The following is a 22,209-nucleotide window of genomic DNA, read 5'->3' as shown; positions in this document are numbered from 1 at the left end:
TAGGCTTCTTTTTCTTTACTCTTTTTTATTTTTGCTGCAGTTATGTCAAGAATTTAAGAAACTGCAGTTTTCTACAGCTCTACAGTCTTTTAAAGTTTAGAAATAAGCACAAGATAAAACCAGTTGTCTGTGATCCACTTCCTTTGCATCAACTCCTTGCATTCTCACTAGATGTGGAAACTTGGCATTGGGTAGACACAAAGATGCAGTCGCACAAACTGATACTTAAGCAGGATGAAAAGTGTATTTGTTCTTCCGAATAGTTTTAGAGAATTTGAGAGACTGTATCTCCCCATATGAAACCTGCTAGAGCCTAAAATCTTCAGGAGGCAGCTTTCTCTTGGTCTCACCACCATCACAGGCTCACTTGGTGAGGACACAAGCAGCCTTCTTGGTAGCTGCTCCCACCCTCTGGAATTCCCTTCCATAGGAGGCTAGACTGGCCCCCTCCCTGATTTCCTTTCACCGGCAAGTAAATAGGTTTTTATTCAAGAAAGCTTTTTGAAAATCATAGGCTGGCTTTTATATAGGATGTGTGTTTTAGTTATGTTTATTTGCTTTTGTACATTTTTATGGTAATTTTATACTGGATTATTTTAATGGTTTTTAATTTTTTGTTGTACAGTCTTTAAAGTGTTTTTATCTTCTGAGTCACCATGGGTCCCTTTCTGGTAGAAAGGCAGCATAAAAATGAAATACATGAATATGGCCTGCCACTCCCATGATTGATCCAGAACAGGAGCTTGTTTGATGTAAGCACTTTGCTCACCCAAGAAAGAGTTAAGAGATTCCCTTAAGTTTGTCAGATGCCTATTCCCAGGCAGAGTGCATAGTCAGCTCATTGTGAAACTAGGCTTTGTTTCTAGCTTCTTAAATGGGGGTTGGGATCTCTCAGGACTGCCCTGTAAGTTAAATGGAAATGAGTCTTCAACCCTTTTAAAGAAGATACAATGCCGATTTCACTGATGGACTCTAGCCTCTTCTTAGCACCATACCCCCCCTTTTTGGGGGGGTATGGTTATACAGTGCTAGGTAGAAGATATTGATTATAGTACTTTGGAGAACACATGCTTCTAACTAAATTGACACATGACCATTAGGGGCATTTTGTGGCCTCATGAGCTTGCTTGACCTCCTCAAGCCCCCATCTGCCACCTCATTTTTCTGGGCTATTTTTTAGTGAAAGAATAACCCCATCAAAGGTAAATTGGTACTCATGGAAGCCTCCATGAGTAGCATTCTACATTAAAGCAGCCCCACATTCCCTTCAAAATCAATAAAGGCCTTGACAGAACCCAGAAGTACAAACTGGAAGTCACTTCTAGCCAAAAATCAGCTGAAAATGGGATGGCGTGGCCTGCTATAGGGGCCATTCACTGATGGTCTACAATAAGCATTTGTTTGTCTCAGCATTTGACATTTTGATTTTCTTCTTAGTATCTAGAGGCTGAGACTCTACTCGTGGTGACAAAGCAAGAAAAATAGTACCATTTATAATGGCATGACTCCACTATATGACATTCTGCCATTCCATTTACTGTCTCCTTCAAATAATCGGCTGACAGGACAACAAATCTCTTTGTTTGTATCAGGTTATTTTATGAATTAGAGTAGTCTTGTATAAATTTGTTCAGTTTTCCTCAGCCTCCCTGCACTCACAACTATGACATTTCAAAGGATATTTGAATCTATACACGAGTTGTTCGTTTTTATTTTTGCTTTTTCATAGCAGACAGTTCTTAGACTTGGCTATGTCAAGATCTTGCTTGTACTGAGCGGCAAACATAAATATGTGAAACTCTTCAAATTTAATCAAGATAGTCAGTGAACCACAAGATCTGGCTGCTCACCCATTTTTGTACCGAATTGGATATCTGCTCTTCAAAATGTAACAGGTATCTGTGCTGAAAACGATCATGTATCTTCGTGCTTCATGATACCTTGTGTCACGTTTCAACGACTCTTCAGTGAAAATGATGTATAGCAAGTGGCAAAACTATTCTGTGCCATTCCAGTATCCATTTGTATCACCGTGTGCCTGGAAAAATTTGAGACATCCTAACATTCTTGAGAATATAAGCTACTGGTCACATTATTATGCACCACTTCTGCCTTTTGCCTTTTTTGTCTCTTGCCATGTAAAGAAATACAGATCACAGTACAATTATAGATATTTCTATGCAAAATAAGGCTCCACTGTGTTCTTTGGAACTGTTTTCCAGGCAAGTGGGCATAAGATCACAGCTTAAACACTTGTACAACTCGGGTGTTTTTTCTTTCCATATGCCCCAAATACAGGTCACAAAATACTCACTTTGTGGCAGTACTGTTTATGACACAGGAAGCTTATCATACACTTCTCTGTGTGCAATTCTAAGCACACCAGAGTGCTGTGGAATAATGGATTCTGATATACACAGCTGGCTAGCAAATGTCAAGAGCTGTTTGTACCTTTTTAAGGTCATCAATAAAAGCTGCCCCATTCACAGAAATTGTATAGCATTTTACAGGCTCCGGTTTTTCCAACAGATCAATGAGGTGCTTCTTTCTGAAAAAAGAAAATATATATTATGTTCAAAAGCTATAAAAGCATTACTAGTATGCTGGAACAATTTAAAATTACTTATATTGTAGTGCAGTTCCCATCATGATGCTTTCTTAGTTTACTAGTTCCAGTGGTAATTAATTTCATTGTGAAGTTGAAGGCTTTCATGGCTAGCATCCATAGTTTTTTGTGGGTTTTTCAGGCTATGTGGCCATGTTCTAGAAGAGTTTCTTCCTGACGTTTCACCAGCATCTGTGGCTGGCATCTTCAGAGAAATTATGCTAGCGAAATGTCAGGAAGAAACTCTTCTAGAACATGGCCACATGGCCTGAAAAAAAAACCACAAAAAAAACCTATGTGATTAATTTCCTTTGGAAATTGCCCAAGTATCTGATTTTTTTTTTAAAAAAAATTAAAAACACTGGGAAAGGTTCAAAGCAAGAAATTTGAAAGCAGAACTGGAGGATATTTAGCCCTTTCAGATTTTGATGACCTACAACCCCTGCCCCCATCTAATGTCACCATTGGCCAGTCATTGGTCTTAATCTGATCTCTTGTTCAAATCAGGAAAATTTCAGGAATCTAAAGTGCTTTGTGTGAAAATCTTTAACAAAGAAGCAATAAGTTGCTGGTGGAAAATGCTTGACAGATGACTACAGAACAGTGATAATAAAAGTTTACTGAATGAGCAATGAGCCTTTCAAGCTCCCCTCTTATCAGAATATACAAACACTAAAGTGAAAAAATAGTTCTTCACCCCATGCTATAATACTTTGCGCATTTTCAACGTAGACAGGGAATCAGAAATTTATTTGAGATTGTAAAGGTGATACATGTCAGTCCAAGAGCATCTTCCATATAAATCAAACAAGTAAACAGTGTAATCTGTGACATCCTCTTAATGTGAAATATGGCCATGGCTTGCTTAAAAATAAACAACAAAAATGGGTCTGTCTCTGAGCTGGATGAAACTTTGAATGAGTTTCCTTGATCTTGTAGCCAGAAAGGCTGCAGGAAGAATTATGTGACTGTATTGTATAGACATTTTTTGTGGAGAATTGCCTTTGATTTGAAGCATTTGGCTTTCTCTGTCATTGATTTGATACTTTTAGCTTAATCAATTGTCCACACTGTCAGACATCAAAAAGCTGTATGTTTACTGAAGCTTATAAACCTTGTCAATAAAACAATAACATTGTCAATACAGCAATGGTGATGGAAATTTAAATAATCCTGTTGATGGTTTGTTCTTTAGGAAATGTGTCACTTTGAAATTATATTCAAAAATATTTTGCATTCCATCTGAATTTTGAATATTTATGTGTGGCTTGTAGTTGTCAAAACATACATGCTCTTCTTCAACAGGAGATTATCTCAATGGTACTTTTTATCTCTCAGGCTGCAGTCCTGGAGCTGTTTACCTGAACTAAGCCCCATTGTACTCAGATGTACCTATTCTGAAAAGACGCTTACATGACTGTACTCCTGCAGTCCCTAACAATTTTCAGGCAGTTTGTGTTAACAATCTATGTTTAACAAAGTTTGACACTGGGGGGGGGGCTCCATATGTGGTTGGATTGCAACTCCCATCATCCAGAAACTATTCTCTTACTTTACTAGGGCTGATAAGAGTTAGTCCATCAATATTTGGAGGGGCTTAAGCAGACCACTCATGGTGTAAAAGCATAATAGTATGCAAAGAAAGGAAACCAACTACTCAGCTTTACTATGGTTATGTTGTCATCCATTACTGCTGCTGAGAACGGCTACTGTGCTTACTTAAATTTTAACATAATTGTCACCGGCAGCTTGTGTTTGTTTGTCTGCATTTCACTTCTGTTTGACCTCACTGTTTACACTTCCCCCTTTTACATCCATAAAAGCTTATGCCATAATACATTTGTTAGTTTTCAAAGAGCCACAAAACTCTTTTCTTGTTTGTGTCTGAAGTACGTAAGAGAAACACTTGTCTTGAATAAATTCCACATCCCTCTTGTTCCTCTTTTCCAATTGGCCAGAGGTTTGCAGCAGATGCTAGTTAGGAGCTGGTAGATCTGCAACATATTCTCACCCTTCATTACTTATTGGAGAATCTATACTACCAGCCAAATGAGGTATAAATTGTAGCACTGTATGGACTAGCACAGATTTCTTGGTGGGCAATAAAGTTGTGTATCTGTTGCACTTGACTGCCACCTGATCCCTTCTCCCATACCACCACTGAGCCCATTGCTAGCCATGGAATTTCCTATTTGCCTGAACCTACTTGGAAGGAGAAGATTCCCCACCTTCTCTCAACTGAATGCCAAGCACTTTTGCCCTTTTGCATTTCAGTCCCAGCAAATGATGTAAGCTAAGGACAAATGAGGGAAATGGGAGGATAAGAAAGAAACTGGAATATTTTAAGAAGAGCTGACAAATTGGGGTGACAGAAGATTACTCATGACTGTCCCTGACAAATTGCAGAGTGGGAGGGTATAACTCATGCAGAGGTGCTTACCTTGTGATCAGATAACACCTGTGTGGATGACTGTATGTAAGTGTTTCTTTAAATGTCAATGCTCTATAAAACTGTTTTATCAGTGTGCCCATCATCCACTTGCCAGTGCAGTGAGTGGTAAATTGTAGATTAGGCTGTTTCTCAAGCCTTCAGTACTCTAGTGAAACATTTATTATTATATGACTTCAGATTTTAACACTGCTTAAATTTGTCATTTGTGCTGAATCTGAAATTCTCATGAAAGAGTTAATCTGTGGATATTTATTGGGCTACCATATTCCCCAATGACATATGTATAGGTTGGATTCAGATTTAGATACCTGGAATAAAACCGATACAATCTTCCTGTTCTTTCATCCCCATTACAGTCCTTCCAGCTCCCTGAAAATGCTACACAGAAAATCAGAAAAGTATTTGAATTAGCCGAGTCATAGGAGTTTATCACATGGAAGGCAAAGCTCCCAAATCTTGTGGATAAACAGAGTTGAAAATCCCATGAATATCCCAAAAGAGTGGGATTGTTCTCAAACACGTTGAGGCACTTTGGCATTAACTCAACATTAACCCCATGCAAAAAGCAGCAAAATCGCACTGCTTTTTAACTTCAAGATTTTCCCAAAGTTAAAAAGCAGTGTTATTTTACCACTTTTTGCATAACCACTTTGGGTTAATGCCAAAGTCGTGTGACATCGTCTAAAAACAATCCCACTCTTGCGGGAAATTCACAGATTTAAACCCAGTTTATGCACAGAATTTTGGCACTTCCCTCCCATGTGATAAACTCCACAGCAGAGTTGGGGAGATCACCAAAATCAGTGAAAGGCAGATCCTGAATCCCACTAATTGCCTTGAAATTTAAACCTCCTCCATCATTCAGGTAAGGGATGGCTATTTCCACCAATACTAGATCCCTTCCATCTAGAAACATCTGCATCATCTCACCCTGCATTCAGCCCCAAGAGCAGATTTTCTGTAGTTGCAAACAGGGCAGGGGAAGCATGAAAGCCCTCTTCCTTGACCATAAACCCTGTTAACAGGAGAAAATCTGGGATCTAAGCCACTTTCTCTCTAAGAAGCATTTCTTTTTGCAGTGCTTTTGGAGACATATATTAAATCATTTTTCCTTCATTTGTCATGTACAATTATAGTATGGAAAAATTCACACTTCCATTGTCACATACACGCTAGAGTTTGAGAAGTGAAATAATTCTCACCCACCCCTGCTTTTTCTCCCTGTCTATCAACTTTCAAGGCATAATTGACAAGCATCCATGTCAATTTTGAACAAAGGAAACTGGTTTCTGGTTGATGAGTGGAGACAGGTTTATTGCTTTACAGTTTAGAATTTCATTATAACCACATTTTCTCAGCTATTGGGGTGCTTTCCTTTTGCACTATAAGGGCTTTGAAGTGTTGGCACTGGATTAAAAGCATGAAGGTTCCAAGTGCTCTTAAGTTTATTCCAAACTATTTGATATTAAACTTATTTGCTAAGTGTGGATAGTTTTTAGTGGGCTAGCAAGGTACAAATGATTCCAAGAACTGCTCTTACTTTATTTAGCATCATGTTTAATAAAAGGAAAAAGATTTTTCCACTGCTTTCCTTTTAAACTGCTTTATCTTTCTGAATTATTGGATTTCTTATACCATTTTCCTCATGTTGTGATATATTATACATGGTGAGATTCTTAAAATGTAAGTATCAGAACAAGCTGTAGGACATTATGAGGCATTTTTTGGAATTTCTGCAATTAATGATCCCAGACTGAAAATTCTCCAGTGAATAGATGGATCATTGACACTTTGTAGATTTCATACCATTGCCTTCCTTACCAGCGTTTGAGTTTCACATCCTATCAGAATTGTGTTTGCCCTTCTGGAAGCAGGTCAAAAAGTTGGTTGGTAGGAGTGCGGAAAATCCATCAAGCTCCCAGAGGTGTTTGCTGAAGTCAGCCAGATTTTTTTCATGTACAGAGTATGGAATGTTACAATCGGTGGGATTACAAATGATATCTCACATGGTATTCCAAAGCAGTGCCACTCTTGCAGGATTGGAAATACACATACCAGTACATGTACTTGCAGCCTCATACGTTATACAGAAAGTAAGAAGAGAGATATTTGTTTCCTCTCCTCTAATCCATCCAATGGAAAAATATTGCTAGTCCCATATTATTAGTCCCCATTAGAACAGGAGATATTGTATCAGTGATCAATTATTAAATCATTCCAATATGGGTTCCACTGAACTTACTCTACTACTCTACCTTCTCTAGCTGGAACTAATAATCAGCATAAGGCCAATATTTCTAGCCGCTCTAAGAAAAAGCTAGGACTAAGACCTCAGAAATGGTATTCAAATTAGAAATAGACAGTCCACACTGATTATAGAGAGGAATATATGCCCTAAGCTGTACCCCTCTTTTCCTAACTTTGCTCCCAAAAGTGATGTTTGTAGCCAAGATTTAGAACTAGACATCCAGACCTCCTCTTAGCAAAATGATCAGAAGGGTCTCCAAATGAAATCAGGCTTGCTCAAGAGAAATAATTTGAAGATCTGAAGAGCTAAATATTCCTGTATTATCAGAATCTAAATTTACTTAACTGCACTACTGGCTCCCAAAAGGCAGAGGAAGATATTATGGCAAGAACGTTCTTTCTTACCAGTGTGTTGCTCACTGTTTATTCCTGAGACATCATCAGCCAATATAGGTGTCCCACTCTGCCTCCACCCTGGTAATTTATTCACAGAAAGCAAAAGGCACAACATGGTGATTTAATAATTGACTGATGCACAACAGAGAGCACCCTAGCCCTCTTTGCAGCTTCTCAGAAATTGTGCCTTTCATTGCTGCTTCCCCAGAGTGTTCAGACCCTCTCCACCCCAGCTTCTCCCCACCCCTATAGCAAGGCATTCCCTTTGCATAACAGATATTGATTTAGACAACCCATGCATGTGATCACTCTAAACTCATTACAGGTTATTTCTGGGGTCTTAATTATCTTTTCCGAAACAGAAACACATAGAAGGAAAAATGTTAAAGCAAATTATCCATGGCTTAAAAGCCACAAGCTGCATGCTGAGTCATCCACTCACAAGAGGGAAGTTTGTCTTCTCTTGAGATTCATGTGGAGAAAATGTTCCTTCTGTCAGAATGGAAGGCAATTAATATGAAGAGCCTGCCTTCTTTCTGCTTCTCTGCGAGAAGCCATGATGCCAGCAATTTCACAACCACGTTTCTGTCCAATATGTGGCTCCCTGCAGAAGCAGGAATGCACAACAGAGAACTTGCTGTGAAAACTGTCAGTATCAAACCATGAGTGGACATTTTGTAACACAACACATCATGACTTCACCATTCAGTGGATGTGATCATTTGTTGAATGTCTTTTATCCACACCACTGTACAATTACATGTGAAGAATGATAGCACCATTCTCAAATAACCATAACAAACCCCAAACATAAGCATTTTTCTGTACAAAAGGAATTCACCCAGTCTTCTGATATCTGTTTCTTCTCAGAGCTGTCTCTGTCATTAAGTGAGGCAAGCAATTCAACTAGCATTCATGATTTTTGTTGTTGTTGTTGTTAATTTCATTATTATTGTTGTATTTTGTTTCTGGCCAGGATGGAGGCAGGTCTGTATGTGTCAAAAATTATTTGGCTATCTTTAAGTATCATGAATTGGGTGACTGTAAGTTTGTTAGATTTGCTGCTCTCTCAAGAAGGCAAATTGTCTTTAGGTGGCTCTTTTCAATCCTTTTATTGTCCCTATGTCAAAATGTAACTTTCTCAGACCAGGGACCCAATGTCTTTCCATTTATTTTTCTCTTCAATCTCTTCTAACCCTGATTCAGAGTATACTGCATAATAAGGGATACCCTATGCAAAATTAATAATATTTTCAGAATTATAAGTGTGACAAATCTGTAATTTTTAACTTGCTAATTAAAACAAATGAATAGATCCAAGAGGAAATCAAGCCTGAGCTGTCACTAGAAGCCAAAAACATTCCACTGAGACTTCCATATTTGGGAATATCATGCAACAATATGACTCATTAGAAAAGACAATAATACTGGAAAAAGTGGGAGGTGGTAGAGGAAAAGGAAGACTCCATTACATGTATGGAGAGATTCAGTCAAGAAAGTCACCATGGTGATTTGGCCAGACCTGATGAGCAGGTCATAGATGTCTCTCATTCAAAAGGTCCCCATAAGTGAAGGTTTTATCTGCGTCCTACACTGTCTTAAATTCCCTCCCAGGGAGTAAGACAGAAGCAGAGGAACCTAATGCCAACATGGGAAGGTTCTCTATGGTCCCTTTCTACTCCTGCTGAGATGGATGGGATCCCTTGAGACTATCTTCATCCCAAAAGCAACTCACTGCCACCACCCAATGATAAATTTTGTCACACCTAGCAATGCATTGGGAGATTGCTGGGACTTCTGCTGGTAACTGACAATAATAACAAACACTAAGTGAGCTAAGGCCATTAAAACAGTTCCACTGGCTGCCAGTTTGTTTCCAGGCACAATTCAAAGTGTTGGTAATGACCTTTAAAGCTCTGTATAGCTCAGGTCCAGGATATTTGGCAGACCGTATCTCCCTCTATGAGCTGGCTGGGGCTCTGAAATCCTCAAGAGAGGTCCTTCTCTCATCCCACCACCATCACAAGCACTGTTGGTAGGGACACAAGAGAGGGCCTTTTCTGTAGCTACCCCTAGACTCTGGAACTCCCTTCCCAGGGTGACCCAGATGGCCCTTTCTTGATGGACTTCTGATGACAGGTGAAAACCTTCCTTTTCAAACAGGCATTCAAAACAGAAAAAAAAATTAAAAACATCCTAGGATGCTATATTGTTTTAATGTATTTTAAATATTTTTATCTTCTTTTTTGTTTTATTGTAGTAGTTTAATATTATTTTAATGTATTGTTTTTGTATCTTTTTATTGTATTGTTTTTAATGTTGTAAGCCACCCTGAGTCCCAGTCCTAGGAGAAGTGTGGGATATAAATAAATATAATAATAAATAATAAGTCAAAGCTGACTTGGCCACAACTAACAACAAAATTAAGAAGTTAAGCATCATCACAAATAAGTATCCTTGGCATTAGGTTGTGAGGGCAAAACTGCCCATGATTTTGTCTGATGATTTCTGCCCCTGAGTGTAAGATATTTCTTTTCCAGATATAGGAATTACTGGGTAATATGCAATCTTTCTGCTGATCTTTCGTACCCGGTATCCTAACCATGGCATCATTGTGCACTGACCTCCAAAACATACTGCAAAGGTGTGGAAGACCCATCAGTAACTGAAGATCAATACTTCCCTCTCCCATAAAATAGAGCTTCACTTAATGTTCTGTTTAGCTACCACTCTTTTGTTATACACCTTTGTCCAGAGGATTTTCTGGCATTTATTAAAGATCTGGATCTTAGTTTTGACAATATATTCAGCATGCAGTAATTCATTTCCATTCTCATCAGCTTTTCTTACTGCGTTTCTGGAGGCATCTGTTCAAGAGTTTTGAATTTTGCATTTTCTGAAGATTATTTTTAAAAACCCATTAAATACCTATAACTTAATTTTCACTTTAAAAACTACTGTCAATTAATGGCTCTGCTTTAAAGTTTTTGTTCTGAATGAATATTTTAGTCTCATCCTGTTGCATTTCGCAGACTCATCTCTTCTCTCTACATTTGATGCCATGGATAGGTGTGATTTATTTAATAGTGTTGCTGTCTGCAAGAAATCAGGTTTTTCTCTTGTATGTCAAAGCATATTTTTCCTGTTATCAACTAGATTAAATATCCCTTGTCCACAAGGATCTTGCTATGGGCATTGGAGCTTGTTTTGTAGATGAGTGACTACATTCTCAAGATTGCTGCATTTACTGCCAGTCTGACATTACCTCAACTTTCATTTCAAATAAGACACAAGTCTTTTGTTTGCCTCTAAATAATGAGCTGACATCTTTGCCTGTGAACTTCAGTAAAACAAAGCATGCCGCTTGAAAATCCCTGCTACTTTTAAAGGCTTCTTTATTAGCCCTCCCTTGAGATGTTCTTGTAAAATCAGTAATGCACAATACAAATTGTTGTGAATTTCTCAGCTCCTGAGTTTCCATGTACTGAATATTAATCTTAGTGGCTACAAGAAGCTACAGCTTTCACTCAGCCTTTCTAGAGAAGGACAGTGCTATGATTTTCAGCCAACCCCTATGTCTAAATACAACAAATGGCCTCCTCTCAGGGGGAATTGGAGAGGCAGAGCTTGGAAGGGCAAGAGGACATTTTGAAAAAGAGCTTTCCCATGAAAAATTGTGTGGAAAAAGTTTCTCATTGTTTCCCTTTTAAAATATTTCTGGCATTGCTGATCAGTGCAGCACAGATTCTATCCCTATTTTTTCTCTCTCATACAAACCAAACAATGCCTGTGGCAGAGAGATATATTAGTTTTATGAGAGGCAATAGCTGGATAATGCAGTAGTAGCTTTATATGTAGTCAGGGTCATTAGGGAGGGTGGATAGGCTGCCCTCACACAGCAGATTTTTGTTGTTATGAAAAGGCAGCCAATTATAAACAAATATTGGTTATTGTATTTTTACTACCAGAGGTTGGAGGAGGTATCAGACTGAGGCAGTGGAATTAGTGGGATTCCTATCTTATTCAATTTTATTTTTTAATTTAATTTTATCTTACTTTTATCTTAATTATTGCACTTTGATTACCAAAATTGCTTTGATTAGGCTTGGTTGTTTGAAGAGTATATGGAGGGCTTCCATTTCTTAAAATCAAGCTTATTTGCATCATTAATTCAGTGTCATCCATTCCTTAAAAATCTGAGAAACATACGACTCTTTTTTCACAAAGAAACCAATACCTACATACTTGCTCATTATGGGCCACTGAAACTTGAATGTCTTTTTGATTCTGATTCACATCAAGGTATAAAGGAATTAGATTTTCATACCTATGGATGCAGTGGCTCAGCAGTTAAGATGCTGACTCTGACTATCACAAGGTCAGCAGGTCAAGACCCAAGTGCCACAGGATGGAGTGAGCTCCCATCACTAGCCCCAGCTTCTGCCAACCTAGGAGTTCAAAAGCACGTAAAAGTGCAAGTAGATAAATATGTACCACATCTATGGAAAGATAACAGGTTCTCATGCAGTCATGCTGGCCACATAACCACAGGTCATCTTTGACAATGCTGGCTCCCTTGGCTTAGTAACAGAGATGTGCACCACCTCTTATAGTCGGACACGACTAAACAAACTTGTCAGAGGGGAAACTTTTACCTTTATCTTTTGCCTTTGGACTTTGCTGAGAGACCAAAAACTGGGAAGCTTATCACATGAGGCCAGTAAAGCACAATAGCACTGGAAAAATAACACATTCAGTTGGTGCTCCTATGTAGCATCATTGCTCTTCCGTGATTGTAGCATGGGAGACTGTTTAGAAAGGTTTTTTTTTACTAGCATAAAAAAATCTGTTAATGGCCGCCTTTCCACAACTATATTGTGCTATCATTTGCAGCACAAAAGTTAAATTTCACTTTAATGATGATTTTGGGTGGTCAGACTTAGCTAGTGAGTATACTGTGTAGGGAGGAATGTGGTCAAGGGAGAAGGAGGAGAAGTGGATGGACATTTTAGATTGATTTCCTTGATGCAAAACCTTAAACTTTTTTTCTCCATTGGAAAAAGGATCCTTTACCAAATGCACACTCTGTAAGGAAAAACCAAAACAATACAAGCACTCCTACAATGTAATAAAATAATTTATTTTACTAGGTGTCTTTCTGGTTGTTTCTTCGTTCAGTAGGAGTGACTTCAGGCATACGAATTGCTGCATAGCGATAGATCACCTAGGTAAATCAGTAGCTGCTGGCTTTCATCTGTCATTGACTAGTAAGGTTCTATCTAGCCAATCTGTGGGGGACAGACACAAACACACACAAATATGTGTAAGGGGGGAGGCCTTTTTAAAGGTAAGACTGCTTGTGATTTGTATTTCTGAGGGTGGGGGGAATCTCTGTATATGTCAAACTAGCAAAGGGGGTGGCGGTACATGGTGGGCAGTGCCAAATGCTGTGTGCAGTAAGAATTCAGCATGAACAAAGTCAAAAATGACAGAAGGATTCCAAATGTGCAATAGGGAAGAAAGCAGTCCTTCTTGCATTGCACTGCATTGCACATTTCAAAACAGTGTGTTGTTTTTTTACCAGGAGAGGAGCCCAATGCAATAGGGCCTTTGGTCAATCCAGAATTCAGATTCTTGTTAATTCATTCATGGATTCATGGGTTATCCAAAGTATTTCTTTCAAAGAAGTAGCTGTGTTAAGGAGCAGGAAGGAAAAAAAATAGGAAACGGAAGGAAATGGGGGAAAAGAAGGGGAGAAAAAGGTGTTGCCACATTCCTTTGTTTCTCCCCTCTCTTCCTCTTTTTTATGCTCAAATGTATTTCTGTAATCCAAGTTCTCGATCTGTATTGCCCATGTACAATAAGCTTGTTTCAGTACATCATATAAATACAGTTCAATGGTGTCGTTTTGGTAATGAGTTACTACTTTTTGCAACCTTGGAGCTGTAATTGTAATTAATTTTCTTAAAGGTATTTTCTAAACTGTGGTACATTTGAATGTGTCTGCTGTTACAAATATAATTCATGTCTGTCTATACTTCAGTCAAGAGGGATACGTCTCCCATCATCCTTTTTCCATTAATTATTACAGTCACCCTTGGTAGGATCCAGGTGGAAATGCAGGTATAACCAAGTTATTCAGCACAATACTCATAGAAAATAAGTAAGCATTTATTCATTTCATAGATTATGTCTTTGGTTTTAAAGGACAACAGCATATGTGCTGCAGGTCATATGGAAACAAGGAAGCATTTTGATTGGTTACTGATTTCATGAGCTAGAACTAGCAATTGAATTTAGGTCAGGTTCTTTCAATGAATTTCCTGGTAATTTAACTCAAAGTTTCAACTAATCCAGGATCAACAGTCTAGCTATAACATCAGAGCTCCCAAATATAATGACCCTGAGTTCCACAACTGCACATGAATGGCCTGAAAAAGAAACAAAAATTTAAAAAATGCAATGTGCTGTGGGAAATTAGAACAAAATAGAATAAAAAAATCTTTAAATAATTATATATTTTAAATGTTTTTCTTCCCTGTTAGTTATCTGGGCTGATTTTAGCACCTTTAAAACAGTCATGGCCATCTCATATTAGAGCTGCAAAGAAGGAAACAATCTAGCTCCTGGCTTCTCCCATTTGAACTGAATGCCTTTTAAAATCAGTGAACCAAAGCAGTGGTAGTTAGGTCAAAGGAAAAAAAAAAATCTTCTTTGCTGAGAAAAGGCTAGATGAGTTTTTAAATCTTCACACTCCACTTCCTAATTATAGCCTGCTGCATTTATTCTCTGGCAGATTGGGTGCTCATACAAAAACATAAGGAACTGAGATTAGAAAGCATTCAGCTGATTTCTCTCACCTTCCAGTGTTCTTTTTCCTCTCAAAATTGTTCTTTTTATATACATCAGTCATTTCTTTTTAAAGAAATGCACTTTAAGTCAAAGGTGCTGGATGTCTAACTGCTTAGAACAGAACTTGTGAATTCTCAAAAACTGTGTTTTAATGTTTAATGTTTCAACTGAAGAGGAACTCTAATTCATGCAAGCATTCAACCACCCGTTGAGTTAAAGAGAGGACAGGATATGGGTGTGCATTTGTAAACTTTACCCCCAACATCTCCATGTGTCTAGTTGGTTCAGTACATAAACATCACTAGGGCTCTATAACCATATTTGTCTGAGTGTGATTTACAGAGCTCCTTTGACTGGAATGTAGCTACACAGCCTTATTCAGATTTTTCCACCTGATATATGAATATCCAAACAATAGCTGGGCACAGGAAGATTGAACTTCCATACCTGTAGGGACATTGGAAGATTGCACCTACATACAAGTCTAAGGATTGCACTGGTGACCTAGAGGCATATGAACACCCTGTGCTTAAATTAAGAGACCTAATTCCTAAAGAAAACTTGATGTGGATACCTCTTTACCTAATGAGTTAATCAGATAAGGAATTTAGCTGCAAAAACAACAGAATACAATCTTAGAGGAGCTGCCATGCTGGATTACATGTGGGCCAGGTCAAAGGTATAGTTAGTCTTGTTTCACCACAGTGGTTAGGCAGAATGTTTCTGGCAATTTTATTTCCAGGGTATGATGAAAATAGTCATTCTTCTTTGGCTCGTATCTACCCAGAATTGTGCGTGTTCTGTTTATAGCCATTTTAGTGGTCACAGTTAATGACTATCTTCCATAAAATCTGCCTAATCCAGAAATGGGAATAATGCAGCCCGTCTTCTTGTTTTTGTTCATGGACTACAAATCCTAGCAGTCCTTACTAATATGGCCAGTGCAGAGGGATGCTACATTTTCAATCAAGCAACATTTTACAGGCCTCCAAGATTCCCACCTCCGTTCTCATCCTTACTGAAAGCAATTTAAACTAATAACCATCATTGCCTCTTGTGTCAAGCAAGGTAGCTTTATTGTGATAGGTTTTCTTGTGGCATAGATGAGTGCGTCATCCATGCGCTCTGATGTTGTCAATAGACACCTCTGAGCCCATCTGTAGTTGAAAAAGTAAAGAGAAGAGGTGTAACTTTCTCTGCTTTCAAGTTAATTCTTCCCTGGAGCCTTGCAAGGAGGGAAGCAAACATGAATGGAGAGAGTGCATTCTTCATGCTTAAAGATCTAGAAAGACAGTGTTTGCCCCTGTACTTTTCCTGTCAAGCAGTGACACTTCAGCTGATATTTCAGAGCACAGGCAATTTTACAGTAAGGCGTCCTCTGGCAGTTTTCATAATACAGTTACATGATTTGGCATAGCTACATTATCTGAACCTTGCAACTGCATCTGATCTTTAACTTGTGCAAATATGGATTTTGCTAACAATGCATGTCCAGCTAGTTCAGAAGAACAGATTGTGTGTCTCCTGGCTCTCTTTGTCTCAAGAATTATCCTCATTAGAGGACACACTGCATTAGCTGATGTACCCATTTACTTACAACCTTGCTTTTCTTTTTATTGCTTAGATCCCTACGTGAAGATTCATCTGATGCAGAATGGGAAACGGCTGAAGAAGAAGAAGACAACAATTAAGAAGAACACTCTGAATCCCTATTACAATGAGTCTTTCAGCTTTGAAGTACCGTTTGAGCAAATCCAGGTAATGTTAAACATCAGTTGCTTGTCTGGCATTGGAATTCCATTCCTTAGCCCTCAGATATATTTAAAAGTAATCTTACTAACTATCAGGTCTACGGACTTTGATTAGCACCTAGGCACTAATCCTGCACGGCCTAAAATGAGTGTAACTACTTCAAGACTATAGTGTTGCAGTGCTTAGGAACGGTTGATTTATTGTCAGAAAAGTAGGAGACAGAAGTTATATTAATATTCAGCACAAACAGATTCTGAACAGAAAACAGTGATAAGCAATTATGACTTTCATTATGCAGTTAAAAGAAATTCAAGTCTTACTTTTCCTCATTTTTCATACTACAGACTTGATTTTTCTCCTTACATCAGTGCTAACTAAAGATGGGATCACAATATTATGCAAAGCTCCTCTGTCAGTCTGTGGAGCCAAATCTGGTATTATAAGATACATAAATATGAGACTAAATAGCTTAGTTTATTGGTGTGGGATAACTGGTTTTATATTTCAGTTTTAGAAATAAATGCAGTGAAATGGTGCATTTCCAACTTCAGCACAGCTTTACAAAAGTACTGGTATTTGGGCAATATTAAAGCAGCACTGCCAACAGATACATCAGCTCACATTTAATATACCTTTTATACAACTATAAATCATAGATTCAAAACAATGTGGCACCAATACATAAACACTGCAGAACAGTAATATGATGTCACAGTGGTATTGTTGCTACAGTGACACACAAAAAAACAGGTTTTGTTTTGTTTTGCAGTACCCAGTTTACTAAGAAATTCAAACAGAAGCAGAGATCAGTTTGTACTTATTTTAGAATGCTAGTGATAAGATTCTGAGAAGGATTCATGGAACATAATAGCTATGCATTATGAAGACGTACAAAAATATTTGAACAATATCTTAGCTCTCCACTGGTCTTAAAACTGTCTACATCTTTTTAATCTTATCACTACCACTCTTGAAGGCCAGGAAGACAACATATGTACCTTGAAATTAAAGTTGTAAGATTTAGTAATCTGACAAGGGCATAGGGAAAGGCATTCACCCAGAACAAGGGAACCATCTTTATGAGTGAGTTCCACTAACAAAGGGAGCCACCTCCTAATCTCACAAATAATTCCCTTTCCTGACCAGTTTCCTGGATCACAATCTTTGCCATGCAACACAGTCCACCATGTCATTAAGAAAACACTTGGGGGTTCCCAATAGGTTCTAATGCAGGTTGAACCTCTGGGACATACCATTTTACATGTTTAACTGTTTAATTCCTATTTTAGGGGAGGGAGGAAAATGGGGATATTGGGGTTTTGTATGAAGTTTTAGTATGTAAGCCACCCCGATTGTCCTGGACAGAGTGGCAGGATATAAATAATAATAATAATAATAATTCTTATTATTATTATTATTACATGGTTGTGTAAAGTTTTCAGTAAGAAGCTACCATACAAACCCTCACACACTCACTACCCGCAACATCAAATGGCCAGGTATAGTTTGGGGTACGGGGAATGTTCAAGTAGCTGGTATAGTCTACAGTATGTAAGGAAATCTGTAGAGTCTTTTATACATTACTTCTCCATAGTGGTGCATTAGGTTCCATAACTTATGCAATGTCTATTCAAAATTGCTGACTGGTCATTTTATGAACTTCTATTGCTTACTGGGTCTTTTTTTTTTCCTATGCTGATAGTATTTTCTTTCTGGGATATGCTGACATGTACATCAGTGATTCAATGATGTTGAAAATGATGAGTTCCATATCATAAACTCATCCCTCGCCTATGCTAGCCATCTTCATTGTTCTACAGATCTTTTGTTTTCCCACAAGCCTTTTCTTCAGTCTTCCTGGCCAATTTAGCTTTCTGATGCTAACACCTGCCCTTCTTTATAGAGTTTTATTTTGGGGAGTGTGCAGGGACACCCACATCAGTTGTGCGCATTTAATCTGGTTTGAGGTTTGCCTTTCTCATTCCTTGCTTTGTTCTCTCTCACCCTGTTTTAGAAAGTGCAAGTTGTTGTGACTGTTTTGGACTATGACAAGATTGGCAAGAATGATGCCATTGGCAAAGTGTTTGTGGGCTACAACAGCACTGGCGCGGAGCTGCGACATTGGTCAGACATGTTGGCCAACCCAAGGCGACCCATTGCACAGTGGCACACCTTACAGCAAGAGGAAGAGGTAGACGCCATGCTTGCAGTCAAGAAGTAAAAAAAAGAAAAAGAAATGAGAAAAGAAGCCTTTCTGCATTTGCCCATATAGTGCTCTTTAGCCAGTATCTGTAAATACCTCAGTAATATGGGTCCTTTTATTTCCAGCCATGCATCCCTAACACAGATCAGTGGTACTTCAAATCTTGTTTTAATTTGCACAACTTTAAATGTAGAAAGCCCTATAAGGCCCTCCATCTCACCACTGCCCTCAGATCTACTTCTTCTTTTAAGCAATATGTGTAGATAGAGCATGACAGAAATTATTTATTGTATCACACAGTTGTACATACCAGTATGCTAAAAATTTATTTCTAGTCCGTTTCTTTGTATGTTGTAAGCGTTTCCTAATCTGTGTATATCTAGATGTTTTTAATAAGATGTTATATTTTAAATTATGTAAATTGATTGAGATATAGGAGAGCTGATACTATATTATAGGGTAACTATTGTATCGTCTGCATTCCAGAAAAAAAAATTCCAACTTGTAAGGCACTAGTAGTGTTACACTGACATCTTAAAGGACAACTTAAATCTGAGCTTTCAACTGAACCATTACAATACCAAGTTATGCTCACACGGCACTCCTTTAAGGGGTGAAACCCATTGGTAGTCTTTTCTCATGGGCAACTTAGCATGATCTGAGCAGCTCCACAGCTGACCTCAAGGAAGCGTAGCCAGAAGCTGGTATGTTGTGGGTTTTTTCCTATGTGTGTATGGGTGTGTGGGGGGGTGTATAATAACAAACTAAAATCATGGCTTTACACTTAGACATTGAAGGCACAATTCCTTGGGGTGGGGGAGAGGGAGCATGACAACAACATATAAATTGGGAGGGGCACTTAATCACAAGGTTTGGGATGCTATAGTAGCAAACCCCTGGACAAATCATGGCAAACACATATCTGAAATCCAGTAGCTCTCCGTTTTCACCTTTATACAAAATTTGCATACTGTGAATCCCATTCGTGATCTCACATTCTCTAATTCTAATGAGTTTGCACATTAGACTTTGTAACAAAATATTTTATTATACTAAGCCAGATGAGAAGGAATGCAGAAATATTTTTTAAAGCAAAAATCACAGCCGTGTGTGTTTATTATACAAAAGTAGTTTCATGGTGACGAGACAGTATTGTAAAATCCCATCAAAAGAGGACAAAAAAAAATTTAGCCATATTTCTGAATGCACTTCAAAGCAAGCCAAAAGATAACAGCTAGTGACCTTTTATATACTATTTATACTTAATAAGTTTTAATTTGTCCTTTAAAAAAAGTGAAACAAAACAAAGAACAAGTTCTAGCAAACTAAAGCAACCTCTTATGTACACTAGATGCTCGTTTCAGGAGGAGTTTTTAAATGTTTTCAATGTTACTATGTAGTAAATGGCACTATTATGAAGCTATTAGTCATTCCATAAGCGTCTTAAAAGACTGCTCTGTGTATCACTGTGACTGCCGTGTGTGCTTAGAAACTGTAGTTTTCTCAGTGGATAGCAATCAATTTATTCCGTAGTGATATTGTAAAAATACTGCCATTCCCTTCTACTGCACTGCCGAAGGAGTGCATAGCACAAGCAGTTCTTATACTATGGACCAATTCAGAACTGGAAAGCTATGCATAGGACAAGGGCATCATATAGAAAGGATTGACCACACAGCATTTTGTCAACACTGTGCAATATTTCACATCACCCCATTTTGATGGTGAATGCTTGTCTATAACTAAAGCAGCCCATCATTTAATATTGCATCATTTTGCTATGTCATATGTGGGCATTCCTTTTTCAGCTCAGTTCTCTTTCCTGAAGACTTACTTTACTTTACTTTATTTATTTACTCACTCACTCACTCATTAATTTCCTTGAGAGACTGTGAATATATTGTAATATGTTGGAAGTACTGGTTATGTTTTCAGTATCACCCAACACCAACAATACAGGGACATGCATCCTCCTTCCACCAAAGCACCCTTCAGTAGACAAAATGGAATTTCCCTAAGAATGACTTGATGCAAGGTTGTTGTTGCTTTAAACCTAAAAGGCATCACCAACCATTTCTAAATGATGAATTCCCCTTTTTTCAGGGCTGCGCATCTGAACCTTCACTCCCTAAGAAGTGGAAAATGTAACTCACAAGCCACAAATGGTACTTGTGGCAATGTAATTCACTTTCTACATAGCATCCCAAAAGACATACTACATCTATTGGGTCTTTCTATTTTCTATACTAAACAGCAAAAGCATAACTAAGTCAGATAAGCTGAGAGGTATATAAGCAAAATCCAAGAATACCTTTATAATCTTACATTTTTCAAAGGACCAAATCCCACCAAAGAGAAGAGCTAAACCCAGGCTTGCAGTCTACCAGGACAGACTTACAGCCTCCAGCTTAACTTTCCTTAACTGAAAGGCTTTGCAGGGAGAGAGGAAAAAGGCACATAATGAAATTTACAGGCTCAAGCTGCCAGAATAGATTCATTGTGTTAAGGTATTCTTAATGCATTCTCCTCCTACACTGCCAGACTGAATATATGTCACCACAGAATTGGTTGGTAATGTACTATGGTTCTCAGCAGATATCAGACCTATTTGACCAAGATGACATTTTCATCCTCAAAGAAACCACATGTACCTTTCTGACAAAGCTGTGTAAAAGTATTAGAATCTGATGCTGTAGAAAGATCCTAGTTGCCTTTGTGTATATTTACTGCCTGCTTGAGTGTTTCTGTGTGAGTTTTTTCTCTGTATCTTGTAGAAACGTTTGGGGTGTTCTATCCTGCCATATTGCTCGTGGCCCGCGAGCTGACAAATTTAGCTGTATTTTACATTCAGTTTTGATGAGGTGGTTTATATTTTGTTTCACTTTTGTGTAGTGAATCCCACGGTAGAGTTTTCCAGGTGTCGTTAAAATAAAACATACATACTACACAGATATCCAATAAAAATGTTTTATTTCCTGTTGATGCCTTGAGTGCTTTCAGTTTTCTTTTTCACGTCAGTATCTAATCAAACAAATGCAGGAATTCATCAGCTATTGTTCATCTTTTGTTGATTTGCCAGTGGAAGTAAAGCCTGGAAATGTGAATTTGGATCACAACTATCAGATTCCCCCAAAATAACATGCTGCCTCTGGGACTCTACACAAAAGGTCATTTTCCTGAGGTGCGAATAAAAATAAAAATTATATGCAGTGTGACATACTTACTGCCTGTGGTGTACAGAAACAGCTCCAAGGTCTGCACGGTTTAGGTAGAAACACTCCACATGCGTAGCAGGGATATCCATTCTCACACTGATCCAGGTAAGGGCATAAACTGAAGGAAACAGATTTCTGCATGTGTCTTACTAAGAGGAAGAAGAATTGCAGGTGAAAACAGATGCATTATTCAGTCCTCCAGCCTGATCCTTCTGCACAACACCTGTCAGGGATTTGAGGTAAGTGCTGATGAGCTGTTTCTAGATGGAAAGAGAAGATATATTTACTCCTGTTTCTTGCTCACAGTTAATCAATGAATTATATGAGTGGGAGTAAGCACACACTGCCCTTGCTGTTCATCCACATGGAGTTGGATATGGACCGTAGAATACTACAGGCATACCACAATTCCATTTGGACATTATCATATGAGCCTCGGTCTCACCACAATCACGTTAGTAAGGGAAAATGGAAACATACTGGTTTG

General features: G+C 38.2%; 1 protein-coding gene across 3 annotated transcripts in view; it reads left to right on the top strand.

The window, feature by feature from the left end:
• The window catches only part of SYT1 (synaptotagmin 1), a 404,236-nt gene extending 382,747 nt beyond the window's left edge, over positions 1–21,489 (top strand). For all 3 annotated transcript variants that reach the window (XM_042470299.1, XM_042470298.1, XM_042470297.1), the window contains 2 exons: positions 16,177–16,310; positions 18,319–21,489. In XM_042470299.1, coding sequence (XP_042326233.1) covers positions 16,177–16,310; positions 18,319–18,525 — 341 coding nt within the window. In that variant the 3' untranslated portion in view covers positions 18,526–21,489. The remainder of the gene's footprint in view (positions 1–16,176; positions 16,311–18,318) is intronic.
• The last annotated feature ends 720 nt before the right edge of the window (positions 21,490–22,209 follow it).

This window comes from Sceloporus undulatus, chromosome 5 (genome assembly GCF_019175285.1).
Source record: "Sceloporus undulatus isolate JIND9_A2432 ecotype Alabama chromosome 5, SceUnd_v1.1, whole genome shotgun sequence".
Taxonomy (NCBI): Eukaryota; Metazoa; Chordata; class Lepidosauria; order Squamata; family Phrynosomatidae; genus Sceloporus; species Sceloporus undulatus.
Note: the sequence above shows the minus strand (reverse complement) of the source record. Positions and strands in the feature narration are given on the sequence as shown.